At 46.3% G+C, this 25,437-nt stretch overlaps 1 protein-coding gene across 1 annotated transcript in view; it reads right to left on the reverse strand.

Moving 5' to 3' along the window:
* Positions 1-4,638: 4,638 nt before the first annotated feature.
* Positions 4,639-25,437, reverse strand: part of LOC144680108 (meprin A subunit beta-like) — a 62,036-nt gene continuing 41,237 nt past the window's right edge. The window contains exons 10-17 of the mRNA XM_078541253.1: positions 22,272-22,733; positions 22,004-22,186; positions 19,547-19,748; positions 17,920-18,127; positions 12,347-12,630; positions 10,607-10,681; positions 10,312-10,508; positions 4,639-4,946 (exon numbers count right to left, since the gene is read on the reverse strand). Coding sequence (XP_078397379.1) covers positions 4,639-4,946; positions 10,312-10,508; positions 10,607-10,681; positions 12,347-12,630; positions 17,920-18,127; positions 19,547-19,748; positions 22,004-22,186; positions 22,272-22,733 — 1,919 coding nt within the window. The remainder of the gene's footprint in view (positions 4,947-10,311; positions 10,509-10,606; positions 10,682-12,346; positions 12,631-17,919; positions 18,128-19,546; positions 19,749-22,003; positions 22,187-22,271; positions 22,734-25,437) is intronic.

Here is a 25,437-nt window from a genome sequence, read left to right on the forward strand (position 1 = left end):
TAAGGCAAATGAGTTGAGGGTGTTGATTAATACATGGGGATATGATATCATTGCTATCACAGAGACATGGTTGAGGAAGGGGCAGGACTGGCAGCTCAATATTCCTGGGTATAGAATCTTCAAGCGAGACAGGGAGGGGGCAGTGTAAAAGAGGAGGTGATGTCGCAATATTGGTCAAGGAGTCAATTATTGCAATAAGGAGGGGTGCCATCTTAGAAGGTTCCGCAAATGAGGCCATGTGGGTGAAAGTTAAAAACAAAAAGAGGGCAATCACATTGCTGGGAGTGTACTATAGACCCCAAACAGTCAGGGAGAGATAGAAGGGCAGATATGTAGGCAAATCTCAGAGAAGTGTAAAAATAATTTGGGTAATAATAGTAGGGGATTTCAACTTCCCCAATATTAATTGGGATAGACAAAGTGTGAAAGGCTTAGAGGGGGTGGAATTCTTAAAATGAATCCAGGAGAACTTTTTAAGCCACCACATAGAAAGTCTTACAAGAGAGGGGGTGGTGCTGGACCTAGTGTTAGGGAAAGAAGCCAGACAAGTGGTAGAAGTGTCAGTAGGGGAGCATTTCGGTGATAGTGGTCATAACTCAGTAAGGTTTATGGTAGTTATGGAAAAGGACAAAGATGGACCGGAAATAAAGGTTCTGAACTGGGGGAAGGCCGATTTTAATATGATAAGACAGGATCTGACCAAAGTGGACTGGGAGCAGCTACTTGTAGGAAAATCTACATCAGACCAGGGGGAATCATTCCAAAAGGAAATAATGAGCGTGCAGGGCCAACATGTTCCTGTAAAGGTGAAGAGTGAGACCAACAAGTCCAGAGAATCCTGAATGTTGAGGAATGTACAGGATTGGATAAGGAATAAAGGGAGGCTTATGGTAGGTACCAAGGGCTCAAAGCAGCGGAAACCCTGAGTATAGAAAGTGCAGGGGATTACTTAAAATAAGAAATTAGGAGAGTGAAGAAGGGGCATGAAAAAACACTGGCGGGTAAAATAAAGGAAAATCTAAAAGCGTTTTATAAGTATATTAGGGGCAAGAGGATAACCAGGGAAAGAGTGGGGCCCATTAGGGACCAAAGTGGCAACCTGTGTGAGGAGCTGGAAGACGTAGGTGAGGTTTTAAATGAGCACTTTGCATCTGTATTCACTATAGAGAAGGATAACGTAGGTATAGAAATCCGGGAGGGGTCTGTGATATACGTGAACAAATTAACATTGAAAGGGAGGAGGTATTAGCGGTTTTAACGGGCTTAAAAGTGGATAAACCCCCAGGCCCAGATGAGATGTGTCCCAGGCTGCTGTGGGAGGCAAGGGAAGAGATTGCAGGGGCTTTGACATTAATTTTCAAACGCTCTCTGGCCACAGGAGAGGTGCCTGACTGAGGCGTACAAAAGTATGAGGGGAATAGGTAAGGTAGACAGGAAGAAACTATTCCCCTTAGTGGAGGGCTCAGTAACCAGGGGGCATAGGTTTAAGGTAAGGGGCAGGAGGTTTAGAGGGGATTTGAAGAAAACATTTTTCACCCAGAGGGTGGGGGGTATCTGGAACTCACTGCCTGAAAGGTGGGGTAGAGACGGGAACCCTCACAGCATTTAAGAAGTATTTAGATGAACACATGGAACATCATAGCGTACAAGTCTACGGGCCAAGTGCTGGAAAATGGGATTAGAGTAGATAGGGGCTTGATGACTGGTGCAGACACGATGGGCTGAGTAACCTCCTTCTGCGTTGTACCCATTCTATGACTCTGCATGATAACTAGTTGCATAGCCTGAGTTAGTGGGTGAACAGAGGGGGGATGTTAACATTGGCCCAAGGTAAGCAGAGGCAGGTGATGTGTGAGGCAAATGGACATTGAGCGAAATCAATGGCTCTCAAACTGTTTTGGTTCAAGGACCCCCTATTCAAATGGCTTAGGAATCATGATATTCTAACAGCTGGGTGAATTTGTTGTATTTTTGTGCCGTGTTCTTTGAGTTTAAGTAGGATATTGTGATGAGTCAGTGGAGCTGGACAGGGTTGGTAAAGAAACAGTAACATTTTAATACAGAGACATCTAGGATTGCTTGCAACTCAACCCTATCCCTCGTCCAAAAGACTCCGCCCCACCCAGACTGCCAGCTCTAAGAGCTCATTGGTCGGAGCCCCTGCAGCACATCACATGACCCACGATTGACAGGCAAGAGGGGCGATACATGCAGGTACCACATTTACTCCCCCTTTTAGTTTTTTTACATTAACTCTTTATAAAACACATTTGAACATCAAACAAACATATATACAATTTCAGGTGATTATAAATCAAGTCCTCGAGGTTCTGCTCTTTGGGGGAGGCAGTTGCTTAGTGGTATTGTCACTGGACTGGTAATCCAGAGACCCAGGGTAATGCTCTGGGGACCTGGGTTCAAATCCCATCACGGCAGACGATGAAATCTGAATCCAGTAAAAACCTGGAATTAAAAGTTTGATGATGACCATGAAACCATTGTCAATTGTTGTAAAAGCCCATCTGGTTCACTAATGTCCTTTAGGGAAGGAAATCTGCCATCCTTACCTGGTCTGGCCTACATGTGACTCCAGTCCCACAGCAATGTGGTTGACTCTTAAAATGCCCTCTGAGCAAGGGCAGTAAATTCTGGCCTAACCAGCAACACCCACATCTCATGAATAAATTTTTAAAAGAAGTTTACAGCCAGAGTGGCGTAGCTCTACCACCGGAGGTTCCTGAACAGGATCGACAGGATCTGGCCCTGCAGTATGAGACACGTCAATGGAACTGGGCAGTTCAGAATTTGGCAATTCCTCTGAATCATCTGGAATGTCCGTTCTAGGTCGATCACACACCTTAGAAGTCGACAGTTCAACGTTAATCATAGGTTGACCAGTTAATTGTTGGAATGTCCCTCTGGCATGGATGTGATCTACGTGCTTATGGACCATTCTATCTCCCACTTGTACTTGGAAAGATAATGGACCAGTCTCTGAAACAATGGATCCCGGAGCCCAACAGGGTCCACTGCTGAAATTTTGCACGTATATCGTGTCACCTACACTGAATGTGTGAGCTTTAATGTGTATGTCAAGGGTAAAATGTAAACGTGTACATAGACGGCGTTTCATTAATAACTGACGGTGTTGAACCCATAGTCGAATGTGGTGATGTACAATCACTGAAGGGAAATCGAGAAAATCGAGATTCCGGAGTGCCTTTCAATAACTTTTTTATACCAGACTTAAAAGTTTGTACAGTCCTCTTGGCTAGACCATTCGATGAGGGATGCCAAGGAGCTGTCTTTATATGGCGGATTCCATTCAGATCCATAAATCCCTGAAACTCGGTGCTGGTAAAGGCTGTACTATTATTGGAAATGACAATCTCAGGTAGGCCGTGTATGCTGAAACAGTGACGTAGCTTCTCGATAGTTGCGTTCGATGTTGGCGATTTGACTTCATATACATCCATCCGTTTTGAATGTGCATCTACAATTGACAAGGACATGGTATCTATGAACGGACTGACATAATCGATATGTAGTTGGACGCAGGGTCGACCAGCTCACTCCCATGGATGCAGGGGAGCTGAAACAGGCAACTTCTGTTGTTGCTGACGATGGAGACAGTGCTTGACCATGTTTTCAATGTCACTGTCAATGCCTGACCACCAGACATAGCTTCACACAAGCATTTTCATCTTCGATACGCCTGGATGCGCACTGTGAAACTCTGTCAAGAGTAGCTCTCATCCTTGTGATGGGACAACAACTCTTGAACCCCACAACAAAATTCCACCTTGACAGCTTAACTCTGTGTTTCTGACATGGGATGGTCTCAATTCTTCAGGTACTGGCGAGTTTGGCCATCCTTACCAAACAAAGTCCCTGACTTTCAACAACATTGAATCTCAGTTCGTCCAATTTCTCATTTGTTTCACACACGCAGGTGAAGAATCGAAGAAATTCAGTAATGGCACCAATTCTTGTGGAACAGGAGTATTTACAACGCTATCTGGTTTTAGGTGAAATATCTCGGACAGGTCAAGTTCTATCTTCTGTAGCCAACATCGACCTAGAAGACTGGGTCCCTCCCCTTTTCTGATTATCACAGAGAGTTGGGCTGCCTGTTGCCTGTAACAGACTGAGGCAGTGTCGATGCCCTTGGCTTGAAGAGATTCTCCCTTGTGAGTTCTTAAATTAGCGGTTATCCAAATTTATTGGCTGCCTTATTTCATTAAGGTACCTGAAAGTGGGCTCTTTAACCAGCGTGGTTGAGCCACCAGTATCCACTCCCATACACAACGGCTTCTCACTTACTTGCACCGTCACTGGAATAGGCTCAGTTTTCACAGCAGTTACATTATACAGGGAGCACACATCAGTATCAGCAGCTTCAGCCTTTGCTGTACCTGTTAACTCAGTCATGTTTGTTTTCTGTCTGGCAAGGCTGCCTCACCTTTGTTCGGCGTTGCCTAACCCTCCTTATGACAATAATGACATTCTGCCTCTTTGAATTTGCAAGTATCTGCTTCATGGTCACTGCCACATCTATAGCAATTTGTCTTCAAGTCATCGATGAAGCGTTTCTGTTCGGCTTCTTAACGTTTCTTATGGTGGACGTTAAATCGTGCTTTAATTCTGCAGGTCTGGTTTCCCCACCCCCGCTCGGTGACAGCTTCCTGCCCCACGTTGAAGTAGGGCAGCATTGTCCACGTGTTGCAAAGCCTGCGAGTCCTTTGCAGCACTTTCCACGGCGAGGGAGACTTCTAGGGTGTGCTTAAAGTCGATACCCATTTCAGTAAGCAAGCGGCGCTGTGTAGCGTCGCCCTTGACCCCACACAGCAGTCGCTCCCGCGGCCTGTTGGTCAATGTGTGCCCAAAGCCGCAGGGTGTTCCGTTAACTGCTTGAGGTTCCCCCCGTCGGTTGCAATGGGGGTCTCCTGGAATGCAAGCTCTTGGATTAAATTGAAAGCTTTGCATTGTCACGGACGGCTCTGGCTGGGAGTTTGCTCTCACTCGGTTTGCTAGCTCACTATACGACTCAGAATCGGGCGCGCTTAGGGCTGTCAGGTTGCGAACCTGGTTGTATGTTTTACTGCCACGTGCCCTTAAGAGGATCGCTTTCCACTTCTCTTCAGCGCTTATTTCATTTGCTGCAAAGTAAAATCTGAGATGCTCAACACACTGGCTCCAATCTTCAATATTAGCCTCATATAGGCCGATTCTTCCAAACAGCGGCGTGACTGGTGAGCGGTGATTAAGATTCGATTTACTCACAGGAACAGGGTGAGGTGAACAGTCAACGTTGGTTTTACCCTTGTCGTCAAGTGTGATGGACTCAATGGAGCAGACAGGTTTGGTAAAGAAACAGCTACATTTTATCGCGGAGACATCTCGGAGCGCTTGCACCGAGACCCGATCCCTCGTTCCGAGAGACTCCGCCCCCCCCGGATTGCCCACACTAAGAGCTCATTGGTCGAAGCCCCCGCAGTACATCACATGACCCGTGATTGACAGGGAGGAGGGACGATACATGCAGTTACCGCAGATATGGTGTTTAAATATTTTTCAAAAACTTCCCTCTCACAATCAAGGCTGAACTTACCTGGCGCCCACCACCATCCTTGATGAGTGTGAGTCTACCTGCCTCTCTCTGTGCTCCTCCATGCAGGCTTTCCCCTAAGGGGAGACAGTCAATCCACTTTACACCGCATATAATGCAGCCCCCTCCCCAGGCCCGTCTCCAGCCGCTTCAGTTGTGTACACCATTCGACTCATTTTGCAGAACACCCCTCCCCGGGAAAGACTCTGTAGAGTCCCAGTTTGAGAAACACTGAACAAGAGGACTGAAACATTTACACACATGCACACATGGGCACGCACATGCACACGCAGACACACACACACACAGACACACACACACACACAGACACACACACACATACACACACACACAGACACACACACACATACACACACAGACACACACACACACAGACACAGACACATACACACACACAGACACACATACACACACACACACATACACACACACACACATACACACAGACACACATAAACACACAGACACACATACACACACACAGACACACATACACACAGACATACACACATACATACACACACACACATACACACAGAGACACACAGACACACACAGACACACAGACATACACACACAGACACACACACACATACACACACAGACACATACACACACAGACACACATACACACACACAGACACAAATACACACACACACACAGACAGACAGACACACACAGACACACACACAGACACACATACACACACAGACACACACACCACACGCACACACATGTAATCAGATAATGTCAGGATCAGGGATACAATGACAGCTTGTCAGTAAGTGCCGTGAGAAATGAGAGGACAGACTGGAGCTCAGGATACAACCCGTGAGGCAATGGGAGAAAATGGACATTAGATACACAGCCCTAGGTGATTCTGATTATGGGGTAAATGAGTCTGGGGCCAGAAATGTGGCACTTGGGGAGGGGGGAGGGAGGGAATGGGTCAGCAGCAGACTAGCACGGGGAGACATACAACGCTGTGGTAAAGGGAAGAGGTTGTTGTAGAGGTGAAGAGATTAAGGGACAGTTTAAGCTACCTTGGCATATTCTGCAAATTACTCACAAACAAATATTTCTAGTTCGACATTCACGGTTTTCTATGTTTTAAAGTTTTATTTGGATGTTACGATGGACAATCCTTTATGGCCAGGACACAAGGTTGAGTCTTGTTTTGCCATTTTCTTCTCCTCCTTTGAAATTTTTCTTTAAATTTACAGTGAAACTTCTGGTCAGCTCTCCTAATATCTCGTTCCTGGCCAAGCATCCAATTTTCTTTGATATTTTAAGATTCATTCATGGGATGTGGGCTTCGCTGGCTGGGCCAGCATTTATTGCCCATCCCTAGTTGCCCTTGAGAAGGTGGTGGTGAGCTGCCTTCTTGAACCGCTGCAGTCCCTGTGGTGTAGGTACACCCACAGTGCTGTTAAGGAGGCTGTTTCAGGATTTTGACCCAGCGACAGTGAAGGAACGGCTGATATATTTCCAAGTAAGGATGGTGAGTGACTTGGAGGGGAACTTCCAGGTGGTGGTGTTCCCATCTATCTGCTGCCCTTGTCCTTCTAGATGGGAGTGGTCATGGGTTTGGAAGGTACAGTCTAAGGAGCCTTGGCAAATTCCTGCAGTGCATCTTGTAGACGGTACACACTGCTGCTACTGTGCGTCGGTGGAGGAGGGAGTGAATGTTTGTGGATGTGGAGCCAATCAAGTGGACTGCTTTGTCCTGGATGATGTCCAGCTTCTTCAGTGTTGTGGGAGTTGCACTCATCCAGGCAAGTGGGGAGTATTCCATCACACTCCTGACTTGTGCCTTGTAGGTGAGTTACTCGTCGCAGGATTCCTAACCTCTGACCTGCTCTTGTAGCCACAGTATTTGTATGGCTAGTCCAGTTCAGTTTCTGGTCAATGGTGAACCCCAGGATGTTGATAGTAGGGGATTCAGTGATGGTAATGGCATTGAACATCAAGGGACGATGGCTGGATCCTCTCTTGTTAGAGATGGTCATTGCCTGACATTTGTGTGGCGTGAATGTTACTTGCCACTTGTCAGCCCAAGCCTGGATATTGTCAGGTCTTGTTGCATTTGGACATGGATTGCTTCAGTATCTGAGGAGTCACGAATGGTGCTGAACATTGCGCAATCATCAGCGAACATCCCCACTTCTGACCCTATGATGGGAGAAAGGTCATTGATGAAGCAGCTGAAGATGGTTGGGCCGAGGACACTACCCTGAGGAACTCCTGCAGCGATGTTCTGAAGCTGAGATGACTGACCTCCAACAACCGCAACCATCTTCCTTTGTGCTAGGTATGACTCCAACCAGCGGACAGTTTTCCCCCTGATTCCCATTGACTCCAGTTTTGTTAGGGCTCCTTGATGCTGCACTCGGTCAAATGCTGCCTTGGTGTCAAGGGCAGTCACTCTCACCTCACCTCAGGAGTTCAGCTCTTTTGTCCATGTTTGAACCAAGGCTGTAATGAGGTCAGGAGCTGAGTGGCCCTGGCAGAACCCAAACTGGGTGTCAGTGAGCAGGTTATTGCTAAACAAGTGCCACTTGATATCACTATTGATGACCCCTTCCATTACTTTACTGATGATTGAGAGTAGACTGATGGGATGGTAATTGGCCAGGTTGGATTTGTCCTGCATTTTGGGCACAGGACATACCTGGGCAATTTTCCACATAGCTGGGTAGATGTAAGTGTTGTAGCTGCACTGGAACAGCTTGGCTAGGGACATGGCAAGTTCTGGAACACAAGTCTTAAGAACTATTGCCGGAATATTGTCAGGGCACATAGTCTTTGCTGTATCCAGTGCCTTCAGCCATTTCTTGATATCATGTGGATTGAATCAAATTGGCTGAAGACTGGCATCTGTGATGCTGGGGACCTCTGGAGGAGGCTGAGATGGATCATCCACTCAGTACTTCTGTCTGAAGATTGTAGCAAATGCTTCAGCCTTATCTTTTGCACTGATGTGCTGGCCTCCTCCATCATTGAGGATGGAGATATTCGTGGAGCCACCTGCTCCAGTGAGTTGTTTAATTGTCCCCCACCATCCACGACTGGATATGGCAGGACTAAAGAGCTTAGATCTGATCTGTTGGTTGTTGGATCGCTTAGATATCTATCGCTTGCTTCATATACTGTCTGGCACACAAGTAGTCCTGTTTTATAGCTTCACCAGGTTGACACCTCATTTTTAGGTATGCCTGGTGCTGCTCCTGGCATGCCCTCCTGCACTCTTCATTGAACCAGTGTTGATCCCCTGGCTTGATGGTAACGGTAGAGTGGGGGATATGCCGGGCCATGAGGTTACAGATTGTGCTTGAGTACAATTCTGCTGCTGCTGATGGCCCACAGCGCCTCATGGATGCCCAGTCTTGAGTTGCTAGATCTGTTTGAAATCTATCCCATTTAGCATGGTGGTAGTGTCACACAACATGATGGAGGGTATCCTCAATGTGAAGGTGGGACTTCGTCTCCACAATGAGTGTGCGGTGGTCACTCCTACCGATATTGTCATGGACAGATGCATGTGAGGCAGGCAGATTGGTGAGGATGAGGTCAAGTATGTTTTTCCCTCTTGTTGGTTCCCTCACCACCTGCCGCAGCCCCAGTCTAGCAGCTATGTCCTTTAGCACTCGGCCAGCTCGGTCAGTAGTTCTACCGAGCCACTCTTGGTGATGGACATTGAAGTCCCCCACCCAGAGTACATTCTGTGCTGTTGCCACTCTCAGTGCTTCCTCCAAATGGTGTTCAACATGGAGGAGCGCCGATTCATCAGCTGAGGGACTGTGGTATGTGGTAATCAGCAGGAGGTTCCCTTGCCCATGTTTGACCTGATGCCATGAGACTTCATGGGGTCCGGAGTCAATGTTGAGGACTCCCAGGGCAACTCCCTCCCGACTGTATACTACTGTGCCACCACCTCAGCTGGGTCTGTCCTGCCAGTGGGACAGGACATACCCAGGGATGGTGATGGCGGAGTCTGGGACATTATCTGTAAGATATGATTCTGTGAGGATGACTCTGTCAGGCTGCTGCTTCACTAGTCTGTGAGACAGCTCTCCCAATTTTGGCACTAGCCCCCAGATGTTAGTGAGGAGGACTTTGCAGGGTCGACAGGGCTGAGTTTGCTGTTGTTATTTCCAGTGCCTAGGTCGATGCTGGGTGGTCTGCCCGGTTTCATCCCAACATGCCCGTGCTGGCTGTTTGAAAGACCTAACCAATTTGCCACACCCCCTTGGTCTTTCTCCATATAGCCTGCAATTTATTTTTACAGGAGGGGGTTGATAGAAATGTGAAGGATTATAAGGGATTAATATTTGAAGGGGAAGTCACTCCATTTTTGTCCAAGGAAGAGCCTAAAAAGATTATTAATCTACGGGATAAGCTCAAAACTTACTGTTAGCAAAAAATGTAGACTTTTCATACAGTTCACTGAATATAGATGTATTAGTAAGGGGTTTTGATGGGAAGTGTGTACCTATCCCATTGTGTAAAGTGAATTTAAATTGTGCTCTGGTAAAGGGGCCTTGTGTGGTTGGAATTGTTTCTAAATGACCCATTAAAGATGTAGATTTTACATTGGGGAATGATAGAGCGGGCAGTATAACCTTTTCATGACCATGTGCCACAGATCAGACATTGGCTGGGATTTTCCGTGCCCGCCCACCGTGGGACCAGAAATTCCCGCTTCCGAAGTCAATAGACCTTTGGCCGGTCCCGCCAAAATCCTGGAAAATCCTGGCCGTTGTTCCTGGTGAGTAAAAACTCCTCGCTTCCTCGTGATCCAGTTGAACAAAGAACTGATTCACATAAAGATCCACCTCAGTCATGGGCAGAATGGAGGCAACAGAAGCACCTGCAGAACTTCAAAATACAAATTTTCAATGGAAAAAGAACTGAGACCACAAAGTGACCCCTGAAGAAGGGTCAGTGACTCCTGACATCAAATCAAAAGTGCTTACCTGTTGTTCAGACACAGGACAGAGCAGCAGGAGCCCAGGCAAGTGGACAATTCCCAAAAAGACCTTTTAAATCCCCTAAACAATAGGAATGATGTGGTTTGTGAATTGCGTAGAAAGCTTGTGGGGGAAGGGGAGGTGGTGGCATGGTGGTATTGTCACTGGACTGGTATTTTAGAGACCCAGGGTAATGCTCTGTGGTCCCAGGTTGGAATCCCACCACGGCAGATGGTGAAATTTGAATCCAATAAAAAATCTGGAATTAAAAGTCTAATGATGACCATGAAACCATTGTTGAAAAAACCCATCTGGTTCACTAATGTCCTTTAGGGAAGGCTGTTGGCTGGCCTACATGTGACTCCAAACCCACAGAGCAATGTGGTTGACTCTGCACTCTGAACAATAAATGCTGGTCTAGCCAGTGACACTCATATCCCATGTGTCAGTAAGTGTTAGAAAGGAAAATAAAAGTCCAGAATGAGGAAGCTGAAAACATCACTTGAAAAGAATGAAATAAGACAGGTTCTGAATGGGCGAAACTGAAAGATTTAAAAAATGTTCAAAAATTAAAACACAGAAAATAGGAGCAGGTGTAGGTCATTTGCCATTCAATATGATCATGGCTGATCCTCTACCTAAATGCCATAATTCAGCTCTCTCCCCATACCCCTTGATGCCTTTCGAGTCCAGAAATCTATCTCTTTCCTTCTTAAATATATTCAGTGACTTGGCCTCCACAGCCCTCTGGCTGAGAATCCCATAGGTTAACCACTCTCTGAGTGAAGAAGTTTCTCCTCATCTCTGTCCTAAATGGCCTACCCTGTGTCCTGAGATTGTGACCCCTTGTTCTAGACACCCCCAGCCAGAGGAAACTTCATCCCTGCATCCAGTCTGTCCGTCCCTGTCAGAATTTTATACATTTTAATGAGATTCCCTCTCATCCTTCCAAGCTCCAGTGAATACAGGGCCTAGTCGGCCCAATCTCTCCTCATAGGACAATCCTGCCATCCCAGGAATCAGTCTGGTGAGCCTTCACTGTACTCCCTCTATAGCAAGTATATCCTTTCTCAGGTAAGGAGACCAAAACTGCGCACAATACTCCAGGGTGGTCTCACCAAGGCCCTGCACAGCTGCAGTAAGACATCCTTGCTCCTATACTCAAGTCCTCAATGACATTTTTGGAACAGACAGAAGGGATTTTGATAAAAGAAGGAATGAGTTGTTGGCACACAAGGAAGCCATTTTGAACTTCTTGTCCCAAAAGGAGAATTTAAAAGTTTAGAGTCTGAAAAATAAACTTAAAACTGAAGATATGCCTACAGATAAAGAAGGAGACAATTTAACTATGGGCTTAGTGGAGCCATTCTTTGTAGAATTTAAAGAAAGGATGGAGGAGAAAATGTAGGCTCTGAGTTGTGATAATTTTACGATGTTTAAATCCTGCTAATTCTATTTGTGACATGTACTTGCTTTTGTCTTAGTAACTTTGTAAATACGATATGTGTAATTGTGAAATGTTCAAAGGTTACCAGTTTAGTGTGAATAAATGATTTGTTAAAAGTGTTTATGATGGTAAGAAATTGTTTTATTTCAAAGCGATTGTGAAAGAAACCTTCATGACGGCGAAGCTTTCTTTTTCCCCAGGGAAAAAAATTGTGTGAGGTGATCTATATTTTTGGGAAATTTTCTGTTCTGGGGAGGATAGGGAGCGCACCCGTGTGGCGTGAGGGATGAAAACCTGACCGTGGGACCTGGGGAGACCGGGGCACCAGTACTAGCCCCACACGAGCAGATGAGCTGGCGCAGAGGAGGCTGAATGGCAGGTGTTGACTCTGCACCGCTGGGGGCCGGGACATGGGAGAAATCCCAGGAGGAGCAGTTGTCGGTTCGGTGAAGCCTGAAGCGACCGTCTGTTCTGTGAAGCTGGGAGGTGATTGGCCGCTGGGGCATTCGGAGTTTGAGAGCTGTTGCCTGATCAGTGCTGACAGGCAGAGGAAGCCAATAGACTCCAAGCTGAATTGGAGCTGCTGTGGAAGGGAAATCAGTAGCCAAATCTTTAGAGGGAAGCTGAAATCCCCCACAAGGAAGACAAAGGTTGCAGGACTTTGTAATTTACGGTGATTAGTAAAATCTGAGTGGATTGCTGAGTAAATTAGTAAAATCAATTTTAGCTGTAACTGCCATTTAAGGTGAAATTTATAGTTTCCATTTGATCACAAATTTCCTGTTAATTCATGTTTGACTCATGTTAGCTTTGCTTGTTGGAGTATAGGATAGATAATATTGACTGTTTGCTTTGTTGATTCTTGTATTGTTGGAAAAAATCTTCTGTTTGTTTAAAACCATGGAATCTCGTGGCTTTATTCTCTTAGTAAATACCTGGGATTTCAAATTCCATCTACTTTAAAAGAAACAAGTTAACTGGATCATAATAAAAGTGTGGTCTAACTAAGGCCCTGTACAGCTGCAGGAAGACTTCCCTACTTTTATATTCCATTCCCTTTGCAATCAACTCCAACATCCCATTTGTCTTCCCGATCACTTGCTGTACCTGCATACCGACTTTTTTGTGATTCATGCGCCAGGACTCCCAGATCCCTCTGCATCATAGAGTTCTGCAGTGTCTCTCCATTCAAATAATATGCTGCTTTTCTATTCTACATCATCATTCCTTCACTGTCGCTGGGCCAAAATCCTGGAATTCCCTCCCATCAACACAGTGGGTTTATCTATACCACATGAACTGCAGCGGTTCAAGAAGACGGATCACCCCCATCACCTTGTTAAGGGCAATTGAGGGAGATGGTGGTATAGTGGCAATATAATTGGACTATTAATTCGGTGGCCCAAGCTAATCATCAAGGGACATGGGTTCAAATCCCACCATGGTTACTGGTGTAATTCAAATTCTGTTAATAAATTCTGGAATTAAAAACGTGAGTCTCAGTAATAGACCCTTTGTTCTACTATTAGCACATTCTACTCTTACCTTTATGCCACCATCAGTACCTTCTTTAGCCTTTAACACCACCATTGACACTCTCTTTGTCTTGCGTCCATGACATCTTTGTCAACCTCTCCTAAGCTCCCACCTGCCCCTGACCTTCTATTTTGCTCCACCTGCTCCACCCCCTCTTAAACCATATAAAATCCATCACGTTTCTACTTCTCTTTAGCTCTGGAGAAGAGTCATATGGACTCTCCACAGATGCTGTCAGACCTGCTGAGTTTTTCCAGCATTTTCTGTTTTTATTTCAGATTTCCAGCATCCGCGTTATTTTGCTTTCATCTCAATAATAGTGGCCATGAAACTATCATCGATTGTTGTAAAAACCCCACCTGGTTCACTAATGTCCTTCAGGGAAGGAAATCTGCCGTCCTTACCTGGCCTGGCCTACATGTGACCCCCAGACTCACAGCAATGCGGTTGATTCTTAACTGCCCCTCTGAAATGGCCGAGCAAGACACTCAATTTGAGGGCAATTAAGGATGGGCAATAAATACTGGACTTGCAAATCTGAAATTGTAACAACAACCACCTGCACTCAGCATATAGTACCTTCTGCCTAGAAAAGTAGTTTTCTGCCCTTGCTCTTCAAGGCAGTAGAGGTGGCAGGCCTGAAAGATGCTGTTGAAGGAGACTTGGCGAGTTGCTGCAGTGTATCTGCTAGGTGGCGTACGTACGGTGCTATATCAGTGGTGGGGGGAATGAATCTTTTAAGGTGGTGGATGGGGTGCTGACTAAGCGGGTTGCTTTGGCCTGGATGGTGTCGAGCTTCTTGAGTGTTATAGAAGCTATAGACAATCTCTTACAGTTTCATCAGTGGAGCCTATATACCTTACGATCAAAGAGTTACCTTTATTGCCCAACCTGACCTGCGTCATGACAATAACACTTCTTATTGTGCGCACTGGATACTGTACATTTGCATGTTCCCCCTCATATACTTTTCCTATTCAGTGGAGGGCAGACTGACAGTAACACAAAGTTAGGTGAAAGCCTAGACGTGGTTAGTGGTTAGTAATAAATTACTAAGTGCAATGACAAACAGTGTTCATTAAAATTCAATCTAAGCTCCATTGCTCTTTTGAGAGCTAAATCAAATGACCCAACCAGTCACAGTGTAGGTGTCTGTTCACAGAGCTGACCCACTGTAACCTTTGGAAGGGATAAGTTTCCTCGACCCTCGTTTCCACATCAGGCTCTTCCTATTCAGCAGGGAAAAAAAGACAAAGGGCTGATTTTAGGCCCTGATGTGGCTGACCACGGGGAGGGGCTGGCGTGGAATTTTGCACCGTCGGCTACCGTGTCAGTCCTCTGGCCGGCAGCATCCTGGCCTCGGGGCCATTTTCCCGGTGGTGGGGTGAAGGAGGAGTAAGGGCTATCTGCCTGAAAGCAGCGGGTCACCGCGACGAAAGCCATTTAAAGGCCCGCTGTTCAAGTCTATGTCAGAGACCACTGGAACTAGGTCATCAGAGGTGCCAGGGGAACAGCTGGCACAGCTGCCTGGATCAGCGGCCTCCCAATGGTAGGCCAGGGGACCAGTTCCCCAGTGGGAATAGAGGCCCACCCAACCTGCCTAGCTTTACTGCAGCTGCAGGCCACCCTGTGGTGAAGGGTCTTCTCCCCACACCACACCCCCACCCCCACCACCATACAATGGTAACATAACTAACCTCTGATTATAATTTTTATTTAAGTTGGAGAAGTTGCCCTCTCTCTTGCTTACGTTTAAATGCAGGCTGCCATTTCTTCAAAGCTGGAGGGCCTCCTCCAGGCCTCCAGCTCCGTTAACCCGCCCACCGCCCTTAAGTGGATGACGGGCCAAGCCCTTGGCCAATTTTGGAGAAATCGCTGCCAGAGCATTCCCGATCCGATGTGCGGTCAGGACCTCCATTTGACCCCCGTGTCGGTGGTGGGGGGCGGGAAATTCCTGCCCAGAGGCTTGAACTCTGACCCACAATCAGTGTGGAGTTGAACAGTTGATCTCAAAACCTATCACCGTCAGATCGCTGGCTACTGCCTCCTAGTGAGGAATGATGGCAAACGCAAGACTTAATTTGTTGAGGGATTGCTTGTTTAATTAAACTTCAATGAAATTGGTTGGTACAATTAATGGCACAATCCGAACACTCCTCAAAAATAGTTTACAGACAATGAAAGCATTTCCGCTGTAATTGTGTTCTTACTCAAAATTCATACTGAGTTCGGAATCACTGTAAAGATCATTGCTAACATGGCCTTAGATTACATTCTTAAATCTTGAATTATGCCCTTTGACCATGTGAGACGGCACCATCAGGGAATCAGTAAAACACCCTGAACAGGAGTGGGAAATGTTTTGGTCTTTTCATGTATAGTCCAAGCTTAAGAACTAGGGGGTCAATGTTTAAAAATAAGGGGTCATCCATTTAAGACAGAGATGAAGAGAATTTTTTTCTCTCAGTGGGTCGTGAGTCTTTGGAACTCTCTTCCTCAAAAGGCGGTGGGAGCAGAGCCTTTGAATATTTTTAAGGCAGAGGTGGATGGATCTTGATAAGCAAGGAAGTGGGGGGGGCGGTGGCGGTGAAAGGTTATCGGGGGTAGGTGGGAATGTGGGGTTGAGGTTACAATCAGATCGGCCATGATCTGATTGAATGGTGGAGCAGGCTCGAGGGGCCGAGTGGCCGTACTCCTGCTCCTAATTCCTATGTCTGTATGTAATTGTTGCATTATTTTTGGTAATTCTTCTTTGGCATTTTGTTGCATTGCTGAGTACTAGGTTTTGTCTCAACACCATCAAGCGATGGAACGTAACTTTGTAGAATTTTCAAGAGAATGGCGAATGTTTTTAAAGCAAAATCACCATTCGCTAATTGATTGTGATTTACTGAGTGCCACTGTTCCCCGTGTCTTCCTGTATCTTCCCAAAGCCTTGAGATTCTCTCCGGTTTTTTCACATTGCAGTCTGTTGTAAAGACAATTCATTTATAATAGTTTAGACTCAGAAATAATACACTGAGAAGACCTATCGAAAGAAACAGCAATAATTTGTAAAACCAACTCCTTTAATAGGCCCCTTGACAAGTGCACTGCCCAGGTTACAGATTAACTAGAAAGAACAGAAGGGCATGATTCCCCCTAAATGTGCTGAGTTACCTGACTGTCATTGAGGAAGGATGGGATGTAATTTCCACCTTCCAAACCCATGACCGCTACCATCCAGAAGGACAAGGGCAGCAGACACATGGGAACACCACCACCTGGAAGTTCCCCTCCAAGTCACTCACCATCCAGACTTGGAAATATGTCACCGTTCCTTCACTGTCTCTGGGTCAAAATCCTGAAACAGCCTCCCTCACAGCGCTGTGGCTGTACCTACGCCACATGGACTAAACTGGTTCAAGAAGGCAGCTCACCACCACCTTCTCAAGGGCAACTAGGGATGGGCAATAAATGTTGGCCTAGCCAGCGAAGCCCCACATCCCGTGAATGAATGAAAAAAACCACAAACATCCCTGGATTAAGGAGGGAAAAGAAAACTAAAGTTGGCAGATGCACTACCGCTCGCGACCCAGTGACTAATCTGCAAGGCGCAGTTGTGGGCACTGGGCCAGGAGAGAATCCAGCGTGTCTGTGATGCTGCCAAAGCGGGATAGCCGGCCAGCAGTTGCTGCCTAAATTCACTCCCCCAGAACGGTGATGTGGGTAAGGTACTGGAGAGTTGCTGAAGGCTGCAGGAATGAGTCAGCGAGGCCAATTTTCTGCTGCTGTGGGGCTCCAAGAAAATAATTTGTGGGTGCTTTGAGGGAGGGGCTGGAATTTGGGGTTGGGCCCAGTCAGACTGAGTCCTCACCTGGAGGACTCTTTGCTGTTGGGGATGAGGGGGGCGGGTGGGGGGTCACGGAGGTGGGGTGGATAAGAATAGGGGGTTATGATGCTGAAGAAAATGACAGAAAAATATCAAAGTATTACGTAGTAGTTACACCCTATATCTGCAGAGTCCTTATAGCCATTAAGACTCTCCTGAAAAATCATCTCTCTGACCAAATTTTTGGTCATCGTCCTAATAGTCCCTTCTCTGGCACAGTGCCAATTTTTCATTTTTTTTTTCAGTGAAATGCATTTTACGTTGTGAGGTAATCAATATTTTTTGGGGGATTTTTTTTGTGTCTCTCTGGTTTAGTAAGTTAGCACCTGTGGGATGACTTGTGGTTGACAAATTCTCAAAACAGCTTTCCACTGGGCTTAACATTTGCCACCAGCTGCACTTGATGTATTTAAATATTGGGTTCGCTCAAAATCAATCGTTAAAGGATTGATTTCAAACACTTACGTTGGTGAGACCCATTCCTTGTCCTCGATCATTCTTGCCCATCTTCTGGTATTTTCGTCTCAAGCAGTATACGCTAAGCAATGTAATTATCAGCATGACCAGGAACACAGATATGGATGAGACCACTGCAATTACGACAGTGTCTTCCTGTTTGCCACGAGTCTCACAGTATTTGCCAGAATACCACCAATCCGTACCTGTTGTACACCTGTAAAATAATAGTGGGTAATATCTCAGCTACTGAGGCACATGAATACTTTAATAGGATGATCCATGCAGTAGCGAGGAAGAAAGGAGTTTCTTTGCTTTGAATATTGACTAATTAATACGCCTGGAATTTCCTTAAGGGTTACATGGAACTTTACAGCACAGGAACAGGCCATTAAGGATGGCAGACCTGCTCCCAGTGCCACAGGCTTAACCAGAGGGCTGGCAGCTCTGCAGCCCCAGCGTGAGAGGTAGGGGCTGCTGAGGAAGGTTGGGAATCACAAGGGCACCTCACCGTGTAAACACCCGCACTGGTCTGAACATCAGTCATTAGGTAACCAAGAAATAAACCGATGGGTGAATGGGGGTGGAGGGGGAATCTCTCTGCTAGGTCAATCTTGGCCTCGAGTGTGTCCTTTCATGAGCAGAGTCCCCTCCAATGGTCCCCCAGCTTCCTGCTGGAGGGCAGGGGGAGGGGGGGGGGGGGCGCGCTGCTCCGCTGGTGACAAAATGCCACAGCGTGCTGCAGAATTGCCCCTAGTTGGGGCCTCAGCTACCATAACCTCTGTGGCATGGGCAACTGAACCTCTTCTCATCCCACCCCTTGGAATCATCTCCAGTTGGGGAACTGTGTCTGGGAGCCGTCCCCTCACTACCTCCAAACACAGGGGTAGGGGTGGGGGGGAGGTTGGGAAAATTCAGCCCTTTAGTGCGGTACTGACGGAGGTGCTGCCTTTTGTATAAAACAACTGACCAAGGCCCTGTCTGCCATTTCAGAGGGGGCGAGAGGCCACAATTCGAGGAAGAGCAGGGGAGTATCCTGGACAATATTTATCCCTCAGTCAACATCACAAAAAGCAAATCATCATGGTCAGTGTCACATTGCTGTTGGCGGGAGCTTGCTGTGCACAAATTGGCTGTTGCAGTTCCTACTTCGCAACACTGTATACACTTGGCACATCATTGGCTGTAGGTTACAGGGGAGGTGCTGACCTAGTGATGTTGTCACTGGAGCAGTGATCCAGTGATCCAGGGTAACGCTCTGGGGACCTGGGTTCAGATCCCACCACAGCAGATAGCAACGTTTGAATCCAATTAAAAGAAAATCTGGAATTAAATGTTTAATGATTGTCACAAAAACCCATCTGGTCCACTAATGTCCTTTAGGGAAGGAAATCTGCTGTCCTTACCTGGCCTGGCCTACATGTGACTCCAGACCCACAGCAATGCAGCTGACCCTTAAATGCCCTCAGTTCCCGAGGGCAATGGTGGTCCAGCTAATGACACACACACACCCCATGAACGAATGAAATAAAAACCTGAGGTTGTGAAAGGTGCCGAGTGCATAAAAAATTCTTTATAGTAATTTTCTAGTTTTTAATAACCAGTCCAACACAGGAACAATAACAAAAGGCATTACCTGCATACTGGTTCTCCATTATCTACAACGCAGATACCTTCGTTTTGACACTGAAAGTCAGTGCATAATCCTGGAATCTCAGCTGATGGCTCAGTGGCGCTGCCGTCAGTAACACCGGTGGTGGGTTTGGCACTGGGAGTAGAGGGGGAGGTGGGAGTGGGACTTGATGGTGTAGGCTGGGGACCAACTAGATGAGATACATCTAAAAGAGCAAAGTACAATACCTGTCAAATCTCAATGACGTGAAGCAAGCAAAAAAGCAAAATAACACAGAGGCTGGAAAACTTGAAATGAGAACAGGAAATGCTGGACCTGCTCAACAGGTCAGGGAGAGAGAGAGACGGTTTAACAGGCTGGATTTTATGGGGCCCTACCCCACCCCTCCATCCCCACCCCCCTCGACGAAAAGAGTCGGGAGCGAGCTCGCCCCTCTTTTAGCGGATTCCGTTTGGCCGTTAATAAGTTCAAGGTGGGACACCTGCCCCGCCGCCATCTCGGCAGGAAGCCCCACCTCAGAGAACCTCTGGCCAATCAAATGGCCAGCAGCTCTCTGGTCCCAGCAGCGCCACCACCAGGACCAGTGACCACTGTTGGAACTGCAGCCCAATGTTCAGGAACCATGGAGCTGGAGTTAAGAAAATGGTGGTTGGCGGAGGGGGGAGGGGAGTGTGGTGGGGGGTGTGGGGGGGTTGCGGGATGGGGGGGTTGGGGGAGGGAGAAATCACCTGGGCCAGGCTGGAAGGCCCAGGCGAAGGGGGAGCGAGCAGGGTTGGGGGGGATCTGGGGTCGGGAGAATATCTTGGGGCCTTCCGATGAATCCAGGGAGCCCACTTAGGAGGCACTCTGACCCTTGGCCGCCAGCAGCCAGCATGGTGAAAGCTGCTAGGCTGGATGTTTGGTGTGGACCTCTCCCACCACTGGTTAAAATCCAACAGCAGGAGGGTGAGGCCCTTAAATGGCCAAGAGTTGTCTCCTTGAAGACCTCAATTGGCTCATCAGGGGGCAGGCTGCCCGACTGCACTTCCGCCGCTGGTAAAGTAGCAGCAGGGGGCAGGGCAGGAGGGTAGGCGCCCATGGCATTTTATGGGCTCCCCGCCTTCAGACCCACCACTGGCATGTCGTTTCAGGCCGGGAACATTTATCAGGACTGAGGTTCTGCCAACTACGCGCAGTCGGTGTCTTCACATCTGACCCAATGCAATTTTACTTCATTACAATATGTGTGCAGGTTTCTTTGAACATTTAACCTGGATTCTGTTGCACTGTTCATCCTGCAGAGCTCAGCAATGTCAAGAATGACTTTATCATCATGTTCCACAAAATGATGGTTATTTATTAACCAAAGTCGCAATAAATGTACCTACTTATTCAAAAATGATTTACGTATTTTGCAATTAGGTTTGCAAATTCTTGTTTTCTTTATAAATGAACTCTGTGCAGTTCTGGATTCCACATCACCAAAAGAATATCACCAAAAGCAGCAACTGACCAAGGCTGCTTTGAGAGTATCTTCCAAACCCATGACGTCCACCATCTAGAAGGACAGGGACAGCAGATCGATGGGAACACCAACACCTGGAAGTTCCCCTCCAAGTCGCTCACCGTCCTGTCTCGGACATATATCGCCGTTCCTTCACTGTCGCTGGGTCAAAACCCTGGAACTCCCTCCCTAACAGCACTGTGGGTGTACCTACACCACATGCCATGCAGCGGCTCAAGAAGGCAGCTCACCACCACCTTCTCAAGGTTAGTTAGGGATGGGCAGTAAATGCTGGCCCAGCCAGCGAAGCCCACATTCCATGAATGAATAAAAAGAAATCTTGTATTAGACACTTGGAAATTGCTGAAAAACACATCCCTCTGGCTGTCCACAATAGGCAGAAGACTGGCCGTACTCAACCAGCTCATGCTTGCAAAATGCAGAACATGATGTCTAACATTAAATGTGATTCTGCAATTAGGCAACACTTGCTGAACAATCCTGAGTGTGCTAAGAAGTACACTAAGAATCAATGCAAGATTATCAGTTGGTCTTGCAATGTAGCTCACTTAAGCTTGCTGAAGACTGCATATATTCAAACACAGGACCTGTCCTCTGCAGGCAAAGGGAACATGAGCAGTCACTGCACCTTCATTGAATTAAACAAAAGCATAGGGGACACTAGTTCTCTGGTGCATTCGCCATGGCAATTCCTCAACCAATCAGAGTCAACTTACCAACCAATCAGCCCCCTTTTCTCATGAAGCATAAATTGTTGCACCGATTGAAATTTGGCATTCTTGTGTGGAAGATTTAAAGCTTTGACAGCATGTATTTTTTTCAGCAATACTCAAGTTCTGTACTACCAAGTGACTAATAGTTAGATGCTGTTTTACTATTTGATAGCCTTTTCTCATCCCCTACTTGAAAGTTCTTGAACCATAAGGTGTAAAAATGTCCAGAACATAGAACCATACCTTCCATGGTTAATAGGAAATAGGCGCCATCTCCCTTGATGAACTCTCTGCTTTTCAATCTCTCATGGGACAAAAATACCTCGGTTCCTTTTCCCGGCCCCCGGTGGTACATGGTGCCATCGGACTCTGTCACCAAATCTCCTACAACGTCAGGCCTGTCCCAAATGTGGAATGTTTGGTTGCCTATGAAGAAAAGTCAGACCATAATTAACATGGACAGTCAAAATCTGAAATGAATGCAGAAAGACTAATTAAGATGTTAACTGACCTTCACTGGGGTCCGTGGTTACACTTCTTTGATGGGACATGCGGCGCCTAATATCTGGATGTTGATCCATTAACAACATAGTCCCTTGCTTCCATGGGCATGGCCATTGTAAATTCTCATCATTAACGCCACTGACCAAATGGAAATATATAGCAAGGTAAAAGGGCCTCCTGCTTGTCCCATTTACATACAAGGCAATCTGAAAGGCGTATCCGTCGCTCGAGTGGTATCTTGGGCTGTAAATTTTGCCGGCTTCCCCCGATGGACTTGTGTTTAAAAGGTGGGTAAAGTTCTTGATGTGCCACACGTGTGTGGGGCAGTGCATTTCCGAGAGGTTAATATCATCAATTGAGATTCCTCCAGTGGAGCTACCGGTCCCTTTCACTCCTTCGAACACAACACGGAACTTGTCGGTGACAGCCAAGCTAACGTGGTGAAGCTGCCAATAATTCAGACCTGTTCCTGGTTATATATATATATGAAAAAGCAGATTTAAAAAATATTCTTCCGCAACCTCCACACCACTTTGATCTTGTGTGCTTTCTGACTACGGCAGATGCAGGCTGTATCAGTAAGAACGGCGATTGATAGGATTTGATAGCTCTGTTTGATCAATAATTCCGCTTGCATTCTGCTGTGAGTCTACCTGAATGGTACATGGCCATCAAGGTGGACCTTTGACTTTTATTGTTTATTTCTATGCACCCAAAATGAATATCGACCCCCTATTTGTTGAAATGTGATGTGTTTTTGATTTGTGCCCAAATTTTGCCTCTGCCCCTCCCCCATACCCAACCTCAGGACCTCGAAGCATGATAATTGAAATGGCTATTCAACCCCACCAATTACACTTCTATCACATTTAACCCCTCGAGCCTGTTCCACCATTTAATGAGATTATCATCTGCAACCAAACTGCATATATCCACTCTTACCCCATATCCCTGTTCACAAAAATCTATCAACCTCAGTTTTAAAATGAACAATCAATTGCCATTTGCAGAAGAGAGTTCCAAATTTCTACCACCCTTTGTGTGTAGAAATGTTTTCTAATTTCAGTCCTAAATTTTAGACTGTGGTTCTAAATTTTAGACTATGCGCCCTAGTGCCAGACTCTCCAAACAGCAGAAACAGTTTTTCCCAATCTACCCTATCTATTCCCCTTAATATCATGAAAACTTGGATCAAATCACCAGGGAAGATAACACTAATGTGTTTACTGTGTCCTCATAGATTAACCCTTAGAGTTCAGGTATCATTCTATAGTAAATCTACACTCCTCTCCTTCCAAGGCCAATATGTTATATTCCAGAAACCAAATTGGTGAAGGATAGAACTGGAGCCAATCTTTACACACTTTTATAAGCACTTATTTACAGAGATGAACATTATAAGCATACACCTCTGAACCCAACAGCGACAATTCCAGAAATAAAAACAGAAAATGCTGGAAAAACTCAGCAGGTTTGGCAGCATCTGTGGAGAGAGAAACAGAGTTAATGTTTGGAGTCCCTATGACACTTCTTCAGAGATTCAGAGTCAAAGTTCTAGTCTCTCCCAAAAGGGGAAACATCCTCTCAGCATCCACCCTATCAAGTTAAGTCACAGTTTTGGTCCCCTTACTTGAGGAAGAGTGTAGTTGCATTGGAGGCAGTTCAGAGGAGGTTCACTAGATTGACTCCAGAGATGCAGGGTTTGTCTTATGAGAAGAGATTGAGCAGTTTAGGCCTATACTCAATAGAGTTTAGAAGGATGAGAGGAGATCTAATTGAGGTATGTAAGATGCTAAAGGTATAGACAGAGTAGACGTGGAGCGAATGTTTCCCCTTGTGGGGCATTCTAGAACGAGAGGCCATAGTTTTAGGCTAAGGGGTGGTAGATTTAAATCAGGGATGAGGAGGAATTACTTTTCTCAAAGGGTCATGAAACTGTGGAATTCACTACCTCAGAGTGCAGTGGATGCCAGAACCCTGAATAAATTTAAGGAGGAGATAGACAGATTTTTAATTAGTAACGAGTTGAAAGGTTATGGGGAGAGGGCGGGAAATTGCAGTTGAGGCCGAAATGAGATCAGCCATGATCGTATTGAATGGCGGGGCAGGCTCGAGGGGCTGAATTGCCTACTCCTGCTCCTAGTTCTTATGTTCTTATATCCCCTCAGGGTCTTTTTTGTTTCAATAAGATCACCTCTCATTCTTCTAAACTCCAATGGATACTGGCTCAACCTGTCCAAACTTTCCTCATGTGATAACCCCTTCAACCCAGGAATCGGTTGAGTGAACCTTCTCTGAACTGCTTCTAATGTAATTATATTCTTTCTTAAGTAAGGAGACCAAAGCTGTACAGAGTGTTCCAGATGTGGTCTCACCAAAACCCTGTGCAACTGTAGCAAAACTTCCCAACTTTTGTACTCTAATTCCTCTTGCATTAAATGACAAAATTCCATTGCTGTACCTGCAGACTAACTTTTTCTGATTCATGTACCAGGACACCCAGATCCCTCTGTACCATCGAGTTCTGCAATCTCTTTCCATTTAAATAGTACACTGCTTTTCTATTCTTCCTATCAAAGTGGACATGTTCACATTAACTCTTTTGCCTCACTCCCTTCTTAAACAGGGGGGGGGGTGAGGCCAAAGACGGGAAATTACAGGCCGATTAGCCTGACCTTGGTCGTTGGTAAGATTTTAGAGTCCATTATTAAGGATGAGATTTCAGAATACTTGGAAGTGCATGGTAAAATAGGGCAAAGTCAGCATGGTTTCATCAAGGGGAGGTCATGCCTGACAAATCTGTTAGAATTCTTTGAGGAGGTAACGAGTAGGTTAGACAAAGGAGAGCCAGTGGATGTTATCTACTTGGACTTCCAGAAGGCCTTGGACAAGGTGTCGCACAGAAGGCTGCTCAGTAAGATAAGAGCCCATGGTGTTAGAGGCAAGGTACTGGCATGGATAGAAGATTGGCTGTCTGGAAGGAGGCAGAGAGTGGGGATAAGGGGATCCTTCTCAGGATGGCGGCCGGTGACTAGTGGAGTTCCGCAGGGGTCAGTGTTGGGACCACAGCTTTTCACTTTATACATTAATGATCTAGATGAAGGAACTGAGGGCATTCTGGCTAAGTTTGCAGATGATACAAAGATAGGTGGAGGGACAGGTAATATTGAGGA

The sequence above is a fragment of the Cetorhinus maximus genome, chromosome 4 (assembly GCF_964194155.1).
Source record: "Cetorhinus maximus chromosome 4, sCetMax3.hap1.1, whole genome shotgun sequence".
In the NCBI taxonomy this organism is placed as follows: domain Eukaryota; kingdom Metazoa; phylum Chordata; class Chondrichthyes; order Lamniformes; family Cetorhinidae; genus Cetorhinus; species Cetorhinus maximus.